The sequence below is a fragment of the Biomphalaria glabrata genome, chromosome 1 (genome assembly GCF_947242115.1).
Source record: "Biomphalaria glabrata chromosome 1, xgBioGlab47.1, whole genome shotgun sequence".
NCBI classification, from domain to species: Eukaryota; Metazoa; Mollusca; class Gastropoda; family Planorbidae; genus Biomphalaria; species Biomphalaria glabrata.
The window spans coordinates 39,718,804-39,740,443 of record NC_074711.1 but is presented as its reverse complement, the minus strand read 5'-3'; the positions used below and the strand labels follow the sequence as shown (position 1 = coordinate 39,740,443).

Sequence of the window (21,640 nt, the reverse complement as noted above, 5' to 3'; positions counted from 1 at the left end):
ATATTATTTTCTCATTTAAAAATAAATCAATGTTGTGAAAATGACAACATAAAAAGGCCACTTTTATTTGCTATATTTATACTTTATCATGTAGATTTACTATGAATCCTCCATTGGTGTATTTAATATTTTTAAAAAATTGGATCCGCTCAACAAATAAAAATGTTTGGTACAGAAGCAGGGAATGGAATTATAAAGTTTGATGAAACTAACCTGTGCAGTTGCACATGTATCTGATCTGATAATTGCGGCAAGGAGGAATGCCATCAAATGGAAGGTTGCTGCAAGCCAGACCATCTTCTAGTGTGCATGTTGCCTCTGCCAGGCTGGTGAAGTCATCTTTAGTATCAGAATCTATGCACTGAATGTCAGTGAGCTTGCCACCTGGGCAGAACTGAGCTTGCTCCTCAGGGGTTATCTTTTCATAGTCTCCCTTGCCTGTGGTTGGATCAATCTTGTTTATCCAAGGTGTCCACTGTGTGACACACTGATTTGAAAGGGTTGACCTGGTGGAGGCCTGGTTGATTGTTGCTGGAGCAGCTCTTGTAGAACCAATGTTAACTGTGGAGCCTATAAGAAAAAATAAATAATTATAATCAGAATATGCTGCTTTATAATTATAATTCCTAGCCTTAATTCTTCCAAATCTTATTATTTCTAAGAGAGATTACATGTAATAACATAAGTAAAAAAAAAACTTGACTATCTAAGCAGTTCCAATTAAGATAATGAAGTTCAGCTGTAAAATGTCTCATCATTTGTATAACAAGAAAATAATAGCAAAAGTGTTCAACAGAAAAAGTGTGCTAGAATGAGGCAACTAAGACAAATTACTAATGGGACACATTCCAAAAAATAAAAAAATGTATAAAAGAGTTACTTGAGCAGTTGCATTTATATCTAATCTCATAGTTTCTGCATGGTGGAACTCCATCAAATGGCAAGTTGTCACACTTCAACCCATCTTCCACACTGCAAGTTGACTCAGCAAGGCTAGTCCAGTCATCTTTACTGACAGAGTCCTTGCACTCAATGTCAATGATGCTACCACCTGGGCAGAAAGCTTCCAACTCTTCCTTGCTCATCTTCTCATAGTCCCCAGTGCCACTGGTAGGATCGACTTTATTGATCCAGGATGACCACCCAGATGTACACTGCTGTATGCGTGCTGTGCTAGGTGCAATTGTAACCTGTGTACGTGGCACTGGAAGTGTGGAGGGAGTAACAGCTGTTGGCAAAAAAAGCAAATTATCCAGGAATGAAAAAAAAGTTAACAAAAATGAATAACTATGATTAAGAAAATATGTTAAACTGAACTTTTTTCCATAGTAAGCAAATATTTTTTTGACCATGGCCTACTTTTAATTCAATCATGTGGACATCATAATCCTTTACCTATGAATATTTAATAGACTTAGTCTAAGTGGACAAGCTGAGCTCAAAATTTCTATAAATTTATAGCTGAAAGTTCCTTTCACAACCATAATACTAATTTAAGAACCCTCAATAAGACAAGCACTCTACTCTTCTGCCTCAATACTCCAACTCTCAAGAGAATATTTCAATTTTACAAAACTTAAAACTAGAAAAGCATTATACAATAAGTATGTTAAAATTTTTTTTTACCTGAACAATTACATTGATATCTAATCTCATAGTTGCGACAAGGAGGAATACCATCAAATGGTAAGTTATTACACTCAAGGCCATCCTCAATTGAGCATGTGGCTTCTGATAAGCTGGTCCAGTCATCTTTGGTGTCAGAATCCTTACACTCTATGGCTGAGATGATTCCACCAGGACAGAAATCAGCCAACTCCTCTTTGGTCATCTTCTCAACATCACCAGTTCCAGTGGTTGGGTCATTCTTGTTGATCCACTTTGACCAACCAGAAACACATTGCTTGACTGGTGGTGGCGTAGCAGGAACATATGGACCAGTTGAAGTAGCTGAGGTCAGAAAAAGGCATTCCTTTAAACTAGCACTATGCACATTTTTACCTGCTACAACTTAGTAACAATGACTTTTGTAAAACCACTTTCAACCGTTTAAGAAAAATGTCCATTTGTTATGTAGCAGTTTATATGGCAGATGATTTTTAAAAAGTTTATAAAATACAACTTTTAAAACAGTCTGTGCTTAAAAAGTGTAGATCAATTATAATAAATAGGGATTGTCTTTGAATCAATAGATGAAGAAAGAGTAAAGAATTTCAAGGAGCTATGCTGACCCACATTATTTTGTCACATCTAACATATCCATTGTATGCCAGGGGACTATGCTTGTCTGATAGCTGTCAAATAACATTTAAAACATGCTAAAAATTATTTAAATAGATTTATTTAAACATTAAAGAGAAGTGGAATATATGAATATTTACAACTGAAAATCAACACTTAACTCTAAATAAAGTGACTTACTGAGACAGCCAAGGACACCCAGTCTCATTGAAATAGAAGTGTGCCAAGACTGAGGCTGAATTATAACTATCTTTGCCTTTACTGGAGAGAATGTGACTGTGTGTTTTGTATCTGAGTCATTGTTGGCGACAAACACCTTAAAATATATCAAGAAGAGTTTATGGTACACTTTTAAGTGAGCTCAATAAGTATAATATTATGTTTTTAGTAATCATGCAATATCTTTTTAGATTTAAATATCATCTAATAAAAGAAGTATTCACCTAAATACCTCAACATATTCAATGAATTAAAGTAACTTGGGTATTTGCATAGAATTGGAATATTAGTAGGCCTAAAATATATTTAGACAACTAAGAATATATGACAATCTATTTCATATTATAATTTATTATATCAATGATAAAGTTGAAATAAACTCACTTTAGGTTGGCCTGGAGTCTCCTCAATGAAATGGAAGTCCACACCATTCTCAGAGTACATGACCTTGTAGGTCTCCACCCATTCACTGGCACCAGCTCGACCTTGAGTTGTTAGACCCATCACTACCATTGGGTCAGAGAAAGTGAACTTAATCCACTGAGTACGGTCACTGACTTTGGCAACCCAGCCACCTGAGGAAACACTTGTTGGAGTGGTATCAAGGCGTGACCTCTCAGGGCCTGTGTACCCTGACAAACTAGTGGAAACAGTGATCTGGGAGTCAGCCACTAGAATAGGTTTCACATCTTCCATAGTGTTGTCACAAACTGTTAAAGAAATGTGTATAAAATTGAAACTAATAACCTAAAATTTTAAAACACTTTTTGGTCAGCTCAGTAGTGATCAACCAAATTCAAATAACTATTTCCTAAGGACAAGAATTAGTGAAATGAGAATGAAGTCTAAGTAATCAAAGGATCTGGCAAACGTTTCAAACTTTTTTTTTCTTTTTACATGCTCAAAGTCTTAACATTTTGCCTTAACATAAAAGGGTTTCAGTTAAGACAAAATCTACTTCACATGACCATTATTTTGCAAACTGAGGCTGATAATCTAGTCCATCTTTCAGATTTTCTGAGTAAAACATAAAGTACATGTTCAACAAGCACAATTTTCATTTATAATCTGTGAAAAGGTTATAATTTTAAGTTCTAGTAGCTCAGTCTCAAAAGTTTTAGAATCCCTGTTTCAGCGCCATCAGAATAAATAAAAGAGCTGGAAAAGATATTTCTAGAATAAGTCTGTAAAATTTGATTGAAGTACAATTCATACAAGGACCATTGTCCTCAAAGAACAGTGTTTTATCTCTACACGAATTAAAGCTCTATATCTCTACACTCATTAATTACCTCTCACAGGTACCAGTGTTGTATGAGGTGGTGGTGATGGTGTCCCACTGACTGGGGCAACATTGCAGTTCACAGTTTTAGGTTCACACAAAAATCTCACTTCATAATCTTTACACTTGCCATCAGGTTGGTCAAAACTAAAGCACTTCAAGCCACTGTAGGACATGTCACACAAAACTGAAACCTGCAAGGCAAGAGAAAATGATAAGTTTATAAAGGGAAATAATATCTATCATAAAGAAAATACAATTATAGGCTGAATATAAGTTGAATTACAACTCATATGAAACATGTAGTTCAAATCAAATACAATTGAGTTATACTATGATTCCCCTAAAGTACCTGTCCGAGTTCTTGTGCTGTCCTCTTGGTGTCAGCATCCCTACATTCTACAGCTGTGATGTCTGTGCTGTCACAGAAGCTGTACAGAGTACGAAGCTGGGAGACAGTTTCTTCTTCACCCATTTCACCGGGTTTTTCTCCATTCATCCACTGAGTCCATCCACAGGCAGGATTAGCTGCATAACAGAACAAAACATTGTCATAACATCTAGCAGGATTAGCTGCATAGCAGAATAAAACATTGTCATAACATCTAGCAGGATTGGCTGCATAACAGAATAAAACATTGTCATAACATCTAGCAGGATGCGCTGCATAACAACAAAACATTGTCATAACATCTAGCAGGATTAGCTGCATAACAGAACAAAACATTATCATAACATATAGCAGGATTGGCTGCATAACAGAACAAAACATTGTCATAACATCTAGCAGGATTGGCTGCATAACAGAACAAAACATTGTCATAACATCTAGCAGGATTGGCTGCATAACAGAACAAAACATTGTCATAACATCTAGCAGGATTGGCTGCATAACAGAATAAAACATTGTCATAACATCTAGCAGGATTGGCTGCATAACAGAACAAAACATTGTCATAACATCTAGCAGGATTAGCTGCATAACAGAACAAAACATTGTCATAACATCTAGCAGGATGCGCTGCATAACAGAATAAAACATTATCATAACATCTAGCAGGATGCGCTGCATAACAACAAAACATTGTCATAACATCTAGCATGATTAGCTGCATAACAGAACAAAACATTATCATAACATATAGCAGGATTGGCTGCGTAACAGAACAAAACATTATCATAACATCTAGCAGGACTGGCTGCATAACAGAATAAAACATTGTCATAACATCTAGCAGGATGCGCTGCATAACAACAAAACATTGTCATAACATCTAGCAGGATTGGCTGCGTAACAGAACAAAACATTGTCATAACATCTAGCAGGATTGGCTGCATAACAGAACAAAACATTGTCATAACATCTAGCATGATTGGCTGCATAACAGAATAAAACATTGTCATAACATCTAGCAGGATTGGCTGCATAACAGAACAAAACATTGTCATAACATCTAGCAGGATTGGCTGCATAACAGAACAAAACATTGTCATAACATCTAGCAGGATTAGCTGCATAACAGAACAAAACATTGTCATAACATCTAGCAGGATTGGCTGCATAACAGAATAAAACATTGTCATAACATCTAGCAGGATTGGCTGCATAACAGAACAAAACATTGTCATAACATCTAGCAGGATTAGCTGCATAACAGAACAAAACATTGTCATAACATCTAGCAGGATGCGCTGCATAACAGAACAAAACATTGTCATAACATCTAGCAGGATTAGCTGCATAACAGAATAAAACATTGTCATAACATCCAGCAGGATTGGCTGCATAACAGAACAAAACATTGTCATAACATCTAGCAGGATTAGCTGCATAACAGAACAAAACATTGTCATAACATCTAGCAGGATGCGCTGCATAACAGAATAAAACATTGTCATAACATCTAGCAGGATGCGCTGCATAACAACAAAACATTGTCATAACATCTAGCAGGATTAGCTGCATAACAGAACAAAACATAATCATAACATATAGCAGGATTGGCTGCGTAACAGAACAAAACATTGTTATAACATCTAGCAGGACTGGCTGCATAACAGAATAAAATATTGTCATAACATCTAGCAGGATGCGCTGCATAACAACAAAACATTGTCATAACATCTAGCAGGATTAGCTGCATAAGAGAACAAAACATTATCATAACATATAGCAGGATTGGCTGCGTAACAGAACAAAACATTGTCATAACATCTAGCAGGATTGGCTGCGTAACAGAACAAAACATTGTCATAACATCTAGCAGGATTGGCTGCATAACAGAATAAAACATTGTCATAACATCTAGCAGGATTGGCTGCATAACAGAACAAAACATTGTCATAACATCTAGCAGGACTGGCTGCATAACAGAATAAAATATTGTCATAACATCTAGTAGGATGCGCTGCATAACAACAAAACATTGTCATAACATCTAGCAGGATTAGCTGCATAACAGAACAAAACATTATCATAACATATAGCAGGATTGGCTGCGTAACAGAACAAAACATTGTCATAACATCTAGCAGGATTGGCTGCGTAACAGAACAAAACATTGTCATAACATCTAGCAGGATTGGCTGCATAACAGAATAAAACATTGTCATAACATCTAGCAGGATTGGCTGCATAACAGAACAAAACATTGTCATAACATCTAGCAGGATTGGCTGCATAACAGAACAAAACATTGTCATAACATCTAGCAGGATTAGCTGCATAACAGAACAAAACATTGTCATAACATCTAGCAGGATTGGCTGCATAACAGAACAAAACATTGTCATAACATCTAGCAGGATTGGCTGCATAACAGAACAAAACATTGTCATAACATCTAGAGATTAGACATTTGTATTTTCCTATTTTTTTAAAAACATTATAGGCCTGCCTATGACTTTTGGGCAGAAAAAAAAAAGATAAAAAAAAAAAATGCAAAGAAATTAATTTCTTGATAACAAATTCAGGTTAAAACCATTCTTGGAGTTCTTAAAATAACCACAAAGTAAAAATAAACCACCAACAAGAACACTAAATAAAGTAATATTTACCATATTTACTGGTTGTGGAAGGTGACTTTGTTGTTGAGGGAGCTGCTGTTGTTGCATCTGTACAAATGTGAATTCAATTGAAAGTTTTATTTCAACACTATGCTACATTGTATTCTCACTTTAAAATGACTAGGCCTTTATCTTTGAGGACTAAAATGTACACTAGACTAGATAACACATGACTGATTTACTCACTTGTGCAATCACATTTGTATCTGATCTCATAGTTGCGACAGGGAGGAACATCATCAAATGGCAGATTGGCACAGTCAAGGCCATCTTCAATTGTGCAAGTGGCTTCTGCCAAGCTTGTATAGTCATCATGGGTGACTGAGTCTTTGCACTCAATTTGAACAATCTTGCCTCCAGGACAGAAGTCGGATAATTCTTCTTTGGTCATCTTCTCAGAATCTCCTGTTCCGTGGGTGGGATCATTCCTGTTAATCCAATCAGACCACCGTGTCAGACATACATGTGGACCTGAAGGACTTGAAGTGCTTGCTGGGATAGGAGATAAGCTGCTGCCCTGTGATATTGTTGGCGTGTGACTTGCTGCAAATGTAATGCAATCATATCATCAAAAAACGTCCTAAGTTTGCTAAATAATGAAAAATTTCAAAGCATAAAAAATTAAATTGTAATATTATTGATATTGTTAATATGCTAAATAATACTCACGAATGCATCCACAGTAAACACTGATTTCATAATCATGGCACTTGTCACTGTTGAGATGGTTATAACACTTGAATCCCTCAGCCAATGAGCATGTAACTACCTGGCCACTTTCTGAAGCCTCTCTGCCTGTCATTGTGTCACGACATATTATTCTTGTAGGGTTGGTACAAAGATTATATTTTGGTTTCAGAACTGATAAAAGTTCCATGTCACCTCCATTGGCTGGATAAAACAAATGATTGCAAATATAATAATAATGAATGAATTAATCATTGCTGAACTTTGTATAGTATAAAGATTGTCAATATAGAATAGACTGGCCAATACATAAATCTTAATATAGAACATAAACAAGAAGTATTAAAAAGAAAATTAATTAAACTATAGCCTACTGTGCACATTTAAATATATTTTACAATATTTAGCTGAAATGTTTCAACTTATCTAGTCTCTAAAAAAGAAAATTTAGTTCCATGAACTTATTGTATAAACACTCAAATCTGTTTGAAATGGAAAATGATAAGATAAATAGCATTAAATTTAGTAAATTGTGCCTTCTGATTCTGAATGTTCTACTATTAATAGTACTTTTTGAATTTGAATTTATATGTTTGTAAATCATGATATCAATGAACCAAAGAACTTCCAGGTTACCGACTGCAAAATGATAAAAACATGTCTTCCCTTAATTTTCAAATAATTTACAAATATGTCACAACACCACAATGCTGAAACAAAGTACTTAGTTATAAAAAGAAAAGTTCAAGTGTGATGCACTATGTGTCTACTCACTGGCATTTGGAGAGTTATCATTGATCCAGTCTGTCCAACCACAAGGTTGAGGAGTGGGATAGGAGTGGCTACTAGAACTACTGGTAGTGCAACCTTCTTGGCTGCCACAGATTACTTCACCACTAAAACAGCTGCACAGGGAACATTCATGGGCTGGATTCTGCCATGTTTCAAAAGCCTGATAATAATAATAATAATAAAGTTATTTAATACATACATTATGATATGACCTACATGGAATGATGGCCCACATAACGGCAAGGAAATAAATGTCTTTTTATAGCATAAATAGTGTCTATTTAGTTATCTATGTTAAGCTTTTTTAAAAACTTGTGATTCATTTAGTATGTGCTATACAGATCTTTGCTTTATGAAGTTTTCCTTTCCTAAGTGTGTTAGAAATTAGACCTACTTTAAAAAAGTTTTTATGCCAATTTGTATTTAAGACATAGAAATAGACATTTTAAATTTTATCTTTCATGAATTCAATATTTCATTCTTACAAAATTTAGTCCAAGGTCAATGGAATAAAAAACAAATATTTTTTTTTTAAAAGAATGCATTTCAGATTCCTCCAGAAATTACTTCTTTAACTTCAAAGAATTCAAATTTGTACTTTCTCACCTTGGCAGGAGTTCCGTCTGGTTTGAGACAAGAGCACATCTCTTTCGGCACGCATGTGGTGGAATTAATGAATCTCTCTTCTGGTTTACAGACAACTCGTTGCAGCTCTGGTGGTGGCCTGCAACCTGGTATACAATTGTCAGCAGGGTTGAGAATGCCATTACATGCTCCGGATGAGTGAGCAACGTAACCACAGACTTCATCACACTTGAAAGCACATACCTGCCACTCTTCTCCAGGAGGACAGGATCCTAACAATATTATTGATAATTTATAAGTTTCTGATGCATTTTTATATTATTAATGACAAATGTTAAATAAATAGAACAATTTAGGTTAGCAGTAACATTATGTATAAGGTTCCAATGTATCATTAAGAAAACAAAAACATTACCTGTTGTTTTCTTAAACTCATCAGTTGCTGGTGTTGTAGATAAATGAGGACCTTTAGTAGGTACTCCGAAAGGTGTGGAGGATAAGTCTGTAAATGTAAATTAAATATTTTAAGAAATTGAATTGCAACATTTTTTAGTTCACGTTTTTCATCTACAGCATGATAAATTTAGTTATACTGTTATACCAGTTGTTTTCTATAACATATTTTATAATGATTAATTTTGTTCTTTATATTTGAGTTCAAAGAGAGAAACAGAAAACAACACAAGTTTGACTTACTTGAGCACTGGTCTCCCCAACATAGCACCCTGACTTCATAGTCCAAACATTTGCCATCCTTCTGTTCATTGTTGTAGCAGCGGAAACCATTAAGGGTGTCACACATAAGCCTGTCCTGACCAGACTGTGAGAACAGGGTGGAGGTGCCGGCCACTCTGCACTGGATATTGACCATGTCTGGGCAGACGCCATATTGGGACTTGATGCTCTCAATAGTCTCCATGTCACCATTGCCTACTGTAGGGCTATCTACATTCAGCCAGTCAGACCAATCGCAGTTCACTTGAATTTTGTGATGGGGTGAGAGGGTAGTGTGAGGATTTGGTACATTATCTAAGTAGAAAGAAAACAAAATTAGAGTAGAGATAATTGTCACATAAGAAAAAAAACACAACCAAAAATCACATGCAAATTAATAAAGATCAGCATTAAACAGTTTATGATTAAACAATTAAATTATTAGATATAAAAAAAGAAAGACTAGATTTCCTCTCCCCAACTCACTTTCTGACAGCAATGGATTCCTCTACAGCAGTTGTATGAAGCTCTAAGGTACATAAAGGACAGTCAATGACAAAGCCTTCATTATATTAAGTTATTGCTTTATTTTCCTACAATTATTTTTATAAAAAGCCTCCTTTTTTTTTTTTTTTTTTAAATTATTTGAATTTTCCTCATGTTTACAAGAATATTTTTTGATAATTATATACTAATTCTTTGTTTTCCTGAAATTTCTTTTTTTTTCGTTTGATCTGAACATTTTAGTTCTCAATATTAAATAGTAATGAATTTTTTTTCAGAAAAATTTTATCAAAACCTAGAGCTTGAAGTTCTATAAAAAAAAAGAGAAAGGTTTATTTTCAGATCTTGCGATCCATAGGACAGATAATGTACAAGTCATCTATTTCTATGACTGATGGGTAATGAGGGTGTCATATGGCCAGCACTTTCCCCAACTAAAATCAGGTACCCATTAGAGTTGGACTGACTCAGGGGCACCCTAAAAAGTCATGAAATTAAAAATCCCAGTCTCCTAACCAGGGACCCCTTGGTTCAGAAGCCAAGCGCTCAACCACTTAGCCACCATGACCCATTTGACATTTTATAAAAGAAATAAAAAACTGTTAGAGTTTTTTGAAAACTGATGAACACAAACCTGAACAGTTGCACATGTATCTGATCTCATAGTTTCTACAGGGTGGTATTCCATCAATCTGTAGATTTACACACTCCAAACCATTCTCTACAGAGCATGTGGCTTCAGCTAAGCTTGTCCAGTCATCTTTGGTGTCAGAGTCCTTGCATTCAATGTTTGTCACCCTTCCACCAGGGCAGAAGTTGGCCAGTTCTTCTGGTGTCATCTTCTCTGTATCACCAGTGCTACCAACAGGGTTGTTCTTATTGATCCAGGAGGACCATCCAGTGGTGCAGGAGTGGGTGGGTCCTTTAGATGGTGTATGACCATCACCTCCATTGGGTGAGGGGGTGGGTGAACCATAAACTGGTGTTAGGCTAGGTGATTGTGTTGAAATTTTAACATCTAGTGTTTAAAAACAAAAAACATGATATAAATGTCTATGATATAATGGAACATGATAAAACATGATATAAATGATATAACAGTCTTAAGAATTAAATTAAAAAAAAAACATTAAGTAAAAGATAAATCTTCAAGATTTTTGTATATTTAAAATTAAACATTTTTTAGACATAACTAGAAATTCACATATTTATATATTTATTATATATATTTTATATAGTACAGATTTAATTCAAGATGATTTGTGCTTGCTAAATGCTGATTGCCTAAAGGCAGCATGGAAACCTTCTCCCAGACACCTCCTGCCTCACACAGGTCCACAAAACAGATTGGACATGTGTGCGCCAAGCATACTAGAGGAGCATGGAAAATGAGATATTCAAAGAAATAATAATAATAATAATTATTAAAATAATGTTATAATTTAAAACATTATTCAAAAAAAAAAAAAAAAAAAAGATTACTTGAACAGTTGCACTGATATCTGATTTGATAGTCTCTACATGGTGGTATGCCATCAATCTGTAGATTAACACACTCCAAACCATTCTCTATAGAGCATGTAGCTTCAGCTAAGCTTGTCCAGTCATCTTTGGTGTCGGAGTCCTTGCATTCAATGTTTGTCACCTCTCCACCTGGACAGAATCGTTGAAGTTCCTGGGTGGTCATCTTCTCTGTATCTCCATTGGTGCCAATAGGAGAGTTCTTATTGATCCAAGCAGACCATTGGTTAATGCATACTAATGGACTAGCAGTTGAGGCAGTAGGTATGGATGGTGTTGGTAGCTTTGTGGTGGATGTGGATATCGCAAGAGGTTTAACATCTAAGAGTGAAAAAAATCAACAAAAACATTTTTATGATAAATTTATTTTTAATCTTATATTTCACTAGCTGGTTATGACCCACCTTAGTTTGGGTATTACTGATCTAGTGGATTGGATTTAGATCTATGTCAAACATAATGAATGTTTCCTAAACATTAAAAAAAATTTTGTCACAAAAATAAAAGTAGAGTGTGAAAATGGGCGTATTGATATCAAATATAAAATACTGTGAAAACAGGTTTACCTAATTTGTTAAAAGTTTTATTCTTTAATAAAGATAATTTTTTTTATTTTTAGGGCCTTCTGGTCATGAGTGGAACATTAAACACACACAACAGGTCTCCCCCATGATCTAAGGAACATTTATGCCAAGTTTTATCAACATTGGACAAAGGGTTTTGATTTCTATGTGGGACATACATACATGTCGCGTAGTATAGACAAGTGTCTTTTTCTTTCTCCTAACTCTGTTTTTTTTTAATTTCCTCTACTGGTAGTACGTGTACGGGGCGAGAGTGTCTTGTATTTTTTTGTTGTGAATTGTTTTGCTACGTCAGAAAGTCCGGTGACATCTATGGGTCTTTTTTTTGTCATGAGGCAGTTCACCCTCTAGTTTGGTTGTAGCGGACGGTGTGTTGGCTCGTAAAACGTTATTTGTCTGTACCAGTTTCTCGGACTTATTATTCAGTTGGATTTTTGGGACCCCTGTTTAGGGTGAGTTATTCGTTTGTGATATCTATTATTGTATGTTGTATGAGGTTGTCACTAATTCTATTTTTAGTGTAGAAGTTGAGAGTATTGTGTTTATTTCGTTATAGGGTGCCAGTGTTGGAGTTGTGGGCTTCGCTTGCCGTCTCAGAAATACATATTGCAGTTTTTTTCATTGTCATTGCCAAACTTTACTATTACCAAGGTTGGCAGTGTTGTGACGCCAGTCGGTCAGAGTCTGGTGGACCATAAAGCCAGGGTGACAAGTTAATAGCCGTAGCAAAGGTGCTTAAATTAATTATTGTATAATATCTTTATATATACCTATTATATATATATATATATATATATCTAATATATATACTGTCTATTTGTCATCCTCATTGTACATACACATATATGTTTCATACAATTAAATTCATTTATTTTTGTTGTTATTTAAACTATTCACCTAGTTGTTTACTGTATGTACGACTGTGTGTGAGTGATGTTCTTGTCAGGTTGAACCCCGGGACCTTAACAGTATACAGCTAGTTAAAAACGCAAATAAATCCTAAACCTGACAAATGGGGGCTCAGAGTCCGGCTGTGACTACTAGGTCATAGATTGTCTTATCTCGTCTTGTTATCTTATAAAATAAAAATAAAAAATATACTGCCTAATACCCCTTTATTGTATTTATATTTGATGTTATTGGGTACAATTTGCTGAAGAAAAAAAAAAAGTGTTTGTGTACTTCTCATAATTGTTGGGACATCAAAAGTAGCAGAGGCTTGAAACATTGTTAAATTTATCATTAATTTGTTTGAATTCACCGCCATATTATTATATGTGTTGATTGTTATTGAGGATTGTACCAATGCTAAATTTATCATTTATGATTTTGAACTCATCATCATAGGACTATAGGTGTTGATATTTCAAGATTGTGATTTATATTCATTTATTTAATTTTTTCTTTCATGTTATTTTGTGCTTCACTACCACCGAGTGACGAGTGTCTTCTCGCTCCCGGCAACAGGCAAGTGTGTGGGGATTGACCGTTGATAGCGGTGTTAGAGGCCATCGTTCCTATATTGGTGTGTTGGAAGTCCCTGTAACAGCTATCTTTCTACGCATCGGCCTGGAGTGAGGCGTTTTCTCTCCGACTGTGGATACTACTCAGATAGGTTTTCTTTCTTTGCCATACGACACACTCTAAGTTTTAGTTTACATCTTATGTCTGTATATTATAGTATATCATAGTAATAATAATAATAGTATTAGTTGATTTAGTTGAACACAGTAAGGCACTTAGACCATGGAAACCAGGTTAACGGTAAGGTCACAGTTTATTAGTGATGGCCGTGCTATGGGGTACGAAGGGGAAAGGCTAGAGAAATATGTGAAGGAACGGAAAGCTGAATATGATAGAGATAAGGAAGAGGCGAAGGCAGAAGAAGAGGCTAGAAAGAAAGAGGCGAAGGCAGAAGAAGAGGCTAGAAAGAAAGAGGCGAAGGCAAAAGAAGAGGCTAGGTTTGAGCGGCAGGAGAAGTTGAAGAAAGAGGCGAAGGCAGAAGAAGAGGCTAGGAAGAAAGAGGAAGAAGAGAGATTTGAACGTGATGAGAAGGCCAAACGCGAGGAGCACGAAAGATGGAAGGAAAGAGATGCCAAGGAGTCAATCAAGAGGAAAGAGGAGTTGGAACTGGCTAGGCTTAAAGAAAAGTCTGCGCCAGAGGCAGGCGGGGCGGCAGGACAGTCAGGGGATGTGCGATACAAGAATGTCTTAGACAGGCTTGACAAGAGTTTCCAGGGAATGAAAGATGACGACGACCTCCTAGCTTACCTAACACACTTTGAGGCCGTTGCAGCAAGGTGCAAAATAGAGAGAAAAGAGTGGTCCTTGCTGTTGTCATATAAACTGACCACCGCACTCAGAAACTTCATGCTAAGGGACAGTCTGTTCCTTAGCGAGAATTATGAAGAAGTCAAGACTGCACTTCTTCGCCATGCAGATATCAACGCGGAAACCTGCCGCAAAAGATTCCATCTCGTGAGACCAAGTCAAAACGACTTTAGGAGATATGTAACAGAATTGAAAACGGCCTTAGATAATTGGTGCAAGATGGCTGAAGTCGGTAAAACAGTGGAGGAGTTAAAAGATCTGTTGATCAAAGATAGGATTTTAGAAAGCGTATCGAGTCGTGTATACAGGCAACTGGTTTTGAGCAAGCACAGAACAGTAGAGAACATGCTGGAAGTTATAGAAGGCTTTAAGGTTGCTGGGTCAGATGAGCCGATTTGTAAGGAAGAGAGTGTATATGTGGCGGCAGCATGTTGTGAACCTGTGGGTAAAAGAAAGGTAATTGTGTGTTTCAGTTGTGGTGAAAAGGGGCATAATTCAACCGAGTGCCGTAAAGGTGGTTCCCCGTCTAACGAGATTGATGTTGAAGATGTGAACTCTAATGATATTGTCAGCGATCAAGATCAAAGGTCAAGACATAGATGACTAGCGGGTCGTCGCGATTCGGATGGTCGCCGTGGGTATAAGTTAGTGCCGGATCGCTACACAGTAACTGTTCAAAATTTGCCATTCAATGTTAACTGGCAGAAGTTAAAAGATAGATTTAGAGACGTTGGTTTAGTGGGATTTGTGGAGGTTTTAATGGCAAACGGGAAGGATTAGCCATAGTATATTATGTTAAGGAACTGGACAGGTATTTAGCAGGTAAAACATTTTACCTGCTGACTGATCACAAGGCCTTATCGTATCTCAGGAGCACAAACTTTACAAACGCACGTATCACAAGAGGGGCATTGATGCTACAAGACTACTCCTTTGACGTTGTCCACGTAAAGGGAGAGAACAATCTGCTGGCTGATCTTTGTTCAAGATTGATATAGACTTCCATCCGCCATTTATTTTATGTTTCTATGTGTTATAACATTTGAACTTGTGTTTTATATTATGCAAATGATACTAATTTCAAGAATATAATGTGTATTTATTTAATATGAATATAATTTGGTATATTATATTAATGTTGTATTTGTAAATATGAATTTGTAATATAACTTGGTTCTTGTCCCAAGTTGATACGGGTCACCTTTAAAGTCAAGGTAACCAACTTTTCTTTGTTATTGGATCTTTATCTTGACGTGTATTGTGTCTCCTTGGTTCATTAATTGGTGACTCCCCATCATTTTTTTTTTCTTCCATTATTACATTTTGAAATGTGACATAGATGCACTTATGATCTTTTTGTTCTTCCTTGTTCTTTCTACAAAGTTTTGTCTTCGAAAGGATTTTTGATTACTGGAACTTCTTTCAAAATTTCCAGTTCGTCGAGGAGGGGGGATGTCGCGTAGTATAGACAAGTGTCTTTTTCTTTCTCCTAACTCTGTTTTTTTTTAATTTCCTCTACTGGTAGTACGTGTACGGGGCGAGAGTGTCTTGTATTTTTTTGTTGTGAATTGTTTTGCTACGTCAGAAAGTCCGGTGACATCTATGGGTCTTTTTTTTGTCATGAGGCAGTTCACCCTCTAGTTTGGTTGTAGCGGACGGTGTGTTGGCTCGTAAAACGTTATTTGTCTGTACCAGTTTCTCGGACTTATTATTCAGTTGGATTTTTGGGACCCCTGTTTAGGGTGAGTTATTCGTTTGTGATATCTATTATTGTATGTTGTATGAGGTTGTCACTAATTCTATTTTTAGTGTAGAAGTTGAGAGTATTGTGTTTATTTCGTTATAGGGTGCCAGTGTTGGAGTTGTGGGCTTCGCTTGCCGTCTCAGAAATACATATTGCAGTTTTTTTCATTGTCATTGCCAAACTTTACTATTACCAAGGTTGGCAGTGTTGTGACGCCAGTTGGTCAGAGTCTGGTGGACCATAAAGCCAGGGTGACAAGTTAATAGCCGTAGCAAAGGTGCTTAAATTAATTATTGTATAATATCTTTATATATACCTATTATATATATATATATATATATATCTAATATATATACTGTCTATTTGTCATCCTCATTGTACATACACATATATGTTTCATACAATTAAATTCATTTATTTTTGTTGTTATTTAAACTATTCACCTAGTTGTTTACTGTATGTACGACTGTGTGTGAGTGATGTTCTTGTCAGGTTGAACCCCGGGACCTTAACAGTATACAGCTAGTTAAAAACGCAAATAAATCCTAAACCTGACAATACATACTTCTTACATTCTACTTTATATATTCGATAACTAGCATATGTCTACGTTATGCAATAATTATTATAATATAATATTTAAAAAATATTCCAAGATTAAAAAAAAATAAAAATATAGAGACAAATAAATATGATTTTTACTTGTACAGTTGCACTGATATCTGATTTGATAGTCTCTACATGGAGGTATGCCATCAATCTGTAGATTTACACACTCCAAACCATTCTCTACAGAGCATGTGGCTTCAGCTAAGCTTGTCCAGTCATCTTTGGTGTCGGAGTCCTTGCATTCAATGTTTGTCACCTCTCCACCTGGACAGAATCGTTGAAGTTCCTGGGGGGTCATCTTCTCTGTATCGCCATCAGTGCCAATAGGGGAGTTCTTATTGATCCAAGGAGACCATTGGTCGATGCATACTAATGGACTAGCAGTTGATCCAGTAGGTATGGATGGTGTTGGTAGCTTAGTGGTTATCACAAGAGGTATAACATCTATGAGTAAAAAAAAAAAATTTTTTTTTACGACCGATATTCATAACCTTATATAAGTACTTTTGTTATTAGCAAATGTTGAATAAAATTACTTTTGATAATTCAAATTGTTTTAAAAATAAATGAAAAAAACAAACTAACAGTTACCTGAACAGTTGCAATGATATCTGATCTCATAGTTTCTACAAGGTGGTATTCCATCTAATGGAATGTTCATACACTCCAGACCACTTTCTACTGTACATGTTGCCTCAGCCAGGCTGGTCCAATCATCTTTGGTGTCTGAGTCCTTGCACTCAATATCAGTGATCTTGCCACCAGGACAGAACTGTGCTAACTGTTCAGGGGTCATCTTCTCGTGATCTCCAGGGTTTCCAATAGGAGTGTTATCATTGATCCAAGAAGACCAGCCAGTGTGACATTGGAGTTGTGGGGTAGGAGTGCTACCGCTGGGTGGCACTAGAGTTGTAAGTGTTGACCCATGAGGTGGTACCAAGGTTGATGTTGATTTTGTTGGTGGTATGGTTGGTGCATCTATAACAAGAAAAGGTTAATACCATAGTATTCAAGTGAGATCTTTAAAAAAAGATGATATGGCACAATTGACAAGTAAAGACGTTCAGCGTTGGCTGATGACAGAGAGAGTCATTTCAGCTTGAAACAAGGAGTTGCAAGGAAAGGATTTTAAGCAATCAAAGTGCCAAAAATTTGATTGAATGTAACTAACATACAATATGGTTTTAATATTTAATGTATCACAAAAATACTTCCCCCCCCCCCCCCCAATTTCAACTTCGTATCAAAATAGTTTTAAAATAATCAGCTGATATTACATCTTTCTCTTATTCAAATGATAGTGGGCTTGAATGAGGAAAATAAGCTTTCCTATGACCTGACTTTTAGAAAACATTTTCATTCACATGCTTCTTGTATTTTCATATTTTATTTATAACTAAAATAAAATAATTGTATTTAATTTGAAACTTAACTTGCATCAACCAATCAGTGCAATTACATTGTGATCTAATAGAATTGACATAACTTACCTGTACAGTTACACTCATATCTGACTTGATAATCTCTGCAAGGTGGGATGTCAGTAAATGGCAGATTGACACACTCCAGTCCATCCTGGACAGTGCAGGTGGCCTCTGCCAAGCTGGTGAAGTCATCTCTGGTCTTAGAGTCCACACACTGGATGTTGGTGAGTTTACCACCATAGCAGAAGTGGTTGATTTCTTCAGGGGTGATTTTCTCAGTGTCGCCAGTGGTACCAATGGGGCTGTTTTTGTTGATCCAAGATGACCAGCCATTGGTGCAGGTAAATCCAGGTGTAGAAGATGGAGTAGATACTGGAGCAGGAGTTACTAGAGATATAAATAGATGCACAAGGTGTTATACAATATTATATATTAATTACTATTGGCTGGCTGTTATCTGTTATATTTCACTTTAAACATTTGTATTGAAAAAAATTATGATTTTCCAAAGACCATTGAAAGGAGAGAAAAAAAAAAGTACAATTACTTTCTAGTGAATTCTACTTGGTTCTATACTAAAATCAATGTTTCAAGAAATACTTACTCATTTAATAACCAAAAAAAAAAGCTAAAACTAAAACACATGATACAAATAAGAAATATGTCTCAAGCCTGCTTTTTTTGTTTTACAGATATTGATGAAGAAAGAATCTTTCAGCTTTTCCATAAAGTTTCCTCTCCTTGGGCTACTCACTCTTACACTCACAATGAATGAAATAACTCAAAATGAGCAATTAACATCTTAAGAGATCTCATTTGTTTTTATTTTAATACATTGTTATTTTCAAAATATACAAGATAGTACCTGAACAATCGCACATGTATCTTAACTTGTAGTCATGGCAAGGAGTATCAGAGAAGGGGTTGTTCATACACTGTAGACCATCATTCACACTACAGCTGGCTTCTGACAACTGCTCAAAGTCAACCAAAGACACTGCATCCACGCACTCCACTTTGGTGATCTTACCACCTGGGCAGAAGCTTTGTAGCTGACTGGTGGTCATGGCTTCAGAGTCACCAGTGGTCCCAACAGGTGAGTTTTGATTGACCCAGCCTGACCAGCCAGTGAAGCAGAGGTGTTCAGTGGGAGTGCTGGGACGCAGGGTTGAACTAGTTGTTATGACTGCTGTAGGCGGAGTTGCAACTGTTGGGAATGAGTTCATCTTAATAATTTATATCCAAAACAATTAATGCTTTATTACTAAGTAAATCTTACTAAACTTTAAACCTCAAAAAATCAAAGTATCATATGCACTGTATATTTAATTTAACCGAATAGTAGTAACTTTGAAAAAAAAAAGTACAAAATTATTAAAGACTTAATGTACATTAAATTAAAAAAAAAATTACTAACTGAATTCAAATGGGTAATAAAAGAAAAAGACAAAACAACTTTTGAAAGTTATAGCCTTCTCCACAACATAAACTAAATACTAAAGCCATCAATATCATCCTTCTTCTATTATTTGAAACTTACCTGTGCACTCACACCTGTATCTTACTCTATAGTTGCGACACATTCTGAAGATTGAGTTCATACACACCAGTCCTGAGTCTAAGTCACAGCTGACAGGCTCTCCAGTCATATCAAATGGAATGCCCAGTGTGGTCTGACAGTCGATCTCAGAAATCTTTTACGAATGCAAAGCAAATTAAAAGATGAAAGAAATTATATTAAAAAAAACAACATTCAATGGTACTATATTTTAACAATGATTTAGACAGAGAAAAGTTCCATTACTTTGAGTCAAGTGTGCCTATGGTTCATTGATATTTGACACAGTCAATTAGGCTTAAAACAAAACCTTAATATACAAAATATTGTTCAAATAAATGCTCCATTTTGCAGGCTTGTCCCATCTCAAAGTTCAGGGAGATTTTGTTGTCAGCACAGAGTAAAAGACAGAAGAAAAAAAAAAGAATAAATAGGCAGTATCACTTTAAGAAAAAAGAATGATGATAACTTGATAGCATGAAACTTGTGGCTCCATCTTTCTACCAAAATAGGAAACAGAAGAATATAAAGATTCAATCAAGAAGAAAGTGAAATATTTGAGATTAAAAATGACTTACATATCCTCCAACACAAATCTGGCTGAGCTCATGACTGCTGAGAGATTCTCTGTCACCGTCTCCAATCTCTGGGGAGTCTTTGTTAATCCACTGAGTCCAGAAGCTGTTTGTGCAAAGATTTGGTGGTGGAGTCAAAGTGGGTGTAGGCATTGGTGTACCTGAATTACACAAAGAGTCAACATTTAGATGAAATGTACCCAAACAGAGGGCAGTATCAATACAAAGGCAGCAGATTTACTTACCACTACAAGAACAATGGTATCTGACTTGAACATCCTGGCAAACATTATTAGGATTAACTTGTAAATCACACTTATAGCCATTGCTGACATCACAGCTAGACAGTTGGTCAATTTGATACCAAGGTCTCAGGTCAACATCAGATGTGACACAAATGATCTGATCCACATGCCCATAGGGACAGAAGGTGACCATTTCCTGGATGGACATCATCTCTCTGTCACCATCTACCATGACTGTATCTCTGCAAAACAATTTGGTACAAGGTAATCTATAGTGGTTAAATAAAAATTCAAACTCACCTTTTAGGGATGATTGTATGGGAGTTAATATATACCATTTATCTAGAGCTGTTTCACTTTTGTTTAAATTATTTATGTTATTTCTTGTAAAAAAAATTTTTAGGCAACAATTTATTTTTATAATAAATTATTTGTAATAAATTTCTCCCATAACCTCATTTTATTATTTATAATATAATATTTTTTTCAAAACAAAATATTGATTGTGTTTTAAAAAGGTGAAAATAATGTTTCCAATAGTCAAGACAACTTTACAACAGATGAACACAGGGAAAAGAATTAATTTCAATAAGAATATTCTAAAAGTTACCCCCCCCCCCCCCCCAAAGAAAAAAAAGCATTTACATTTCCAGCTATCATTTAATGCCTCTTATCTCTCACCTGTTGATCCAATTTGACCAGCCAGACATACATGTGGGAGGTGGCTTAGCTGTTGTAATGGTGGATTGACCTGGCAGGGTAGGTGAGGCTACAGGCTGACCAGTTGTTGAGACAGAACAGACGTCACAAAGGACTCGCATTTCATGGTCTGGACAAGGGTGAGTGGGTGTGACAGTGCATGAGACCATTGCATCCAGCAGAGAACACTGAACCAGTGCATCAGTTGGATCCCACATCATTCTAGTTGCTCTCACACGACACTCAACTCTACAAATTAG

At 35.9% G+C, this 21,640-nt stretch overlaps 1 protein-coding gene and 1 long non-coding RNA gene across 5 annotated transcripts in view; one reads left to right on the top strand and one right to left on the bottom strand.

Moving 5' to 3' along the window:
• Positions 1–21,640, bottom strand: part of LOC106070028 (uncharacterized) — a 146,280-nt gene that overhangs the window by 3,486 nt on the left and 121,154 nt on the right. For all 4 annotated transcript variants that reach the window (XM_056036181.1, XM_056036194.1, XM_056036186.1 and 1 more), the window contains 24 exons: positions 21,363–21,629; positions 20,682–20,923; positions 20,440–20,597; positions 19,844–19,997; positions 19,169–19,510; positions 18,370–18,690; positions 17,471–17,857; positions 16,973–17,323; positions 11,573–11,932; positions 10,725–11,108; positions 9,569–9,901; positions 9,288–9,374; positions 8,894–9,144; positions 8,270–8,447; positions 7,478–7,699; positions 6,995–7,351; positions 6,800–6,856; positions 4,095–4,270; positions 3,753–3,936; positions 2,845–3,170; positions 2,422–2,557; positions 1,627–1,950; positions 881–1,228; positions 214–570 (listed from right to left, as the gene is read on the bottom strand). In XM_056036181.1, the coding sequence (XP_055892156.1) occupies positions 214–570; positions 881–1,228; positions 1,627–1,950; positions 2,422–2,557; positions 2,845–3,170; positions 3,753–3,936; positions 4,095–4,270; positions 6,800–6,856; positions 6,995–7,351; positions 7,478–7,699; positions 8,270–8,447; positions 8,894–9,144; positions 9,288–9,374; positions 9,569–9,901; positions 10,725–11,108; positions 11,573–11,932; positions 16,973–17,323; positions 17,471–17,857; positions 18,370–18,690; positions 19,169–19,510; positions 19,844–19,997; positions 20,440–20,597; positions 20,682–20,923; positions 21,363–21,629 (6,302 nt within the window). The remainder of the gene's footprint in view (positions 1–213; positions 571–880; positions 1,229–1,626; positions 1,951–2,421; positions 2,558–2,844; positions 3,171–3,752; positions 3,937–4,094; positions 4,271–6,799; positions 6,857–6,994; positions 7,352–7,477; positions 7,700–8,269; positions 8,448–8,893; positions 9,145–9,287; positions 9,375–9,568; positions 9,902–10,724; positions 11,109–11,572; positions 11,933–16,972; positions 17,324–17,470; positions 17,858–18,369; positions 18,691–19,168; positions 19,511–19,843; positions 19,998–20,439; positions 20,598–20,681; positions 20,924–21,362; positions 21,630–21,640) is intronic.
• On the top strand, positions 12,364–16,823 carry LOC129927394 (uncharacterized). Its single transcript, XR_008779009.1, has 3 exons — positions 12,364–12,647; positions 12,752–12,926; positions 16,373–16,823. It is a non-coding gene; the product is annotated as an uncharacterized LOC129927394 (long non-coding RNA).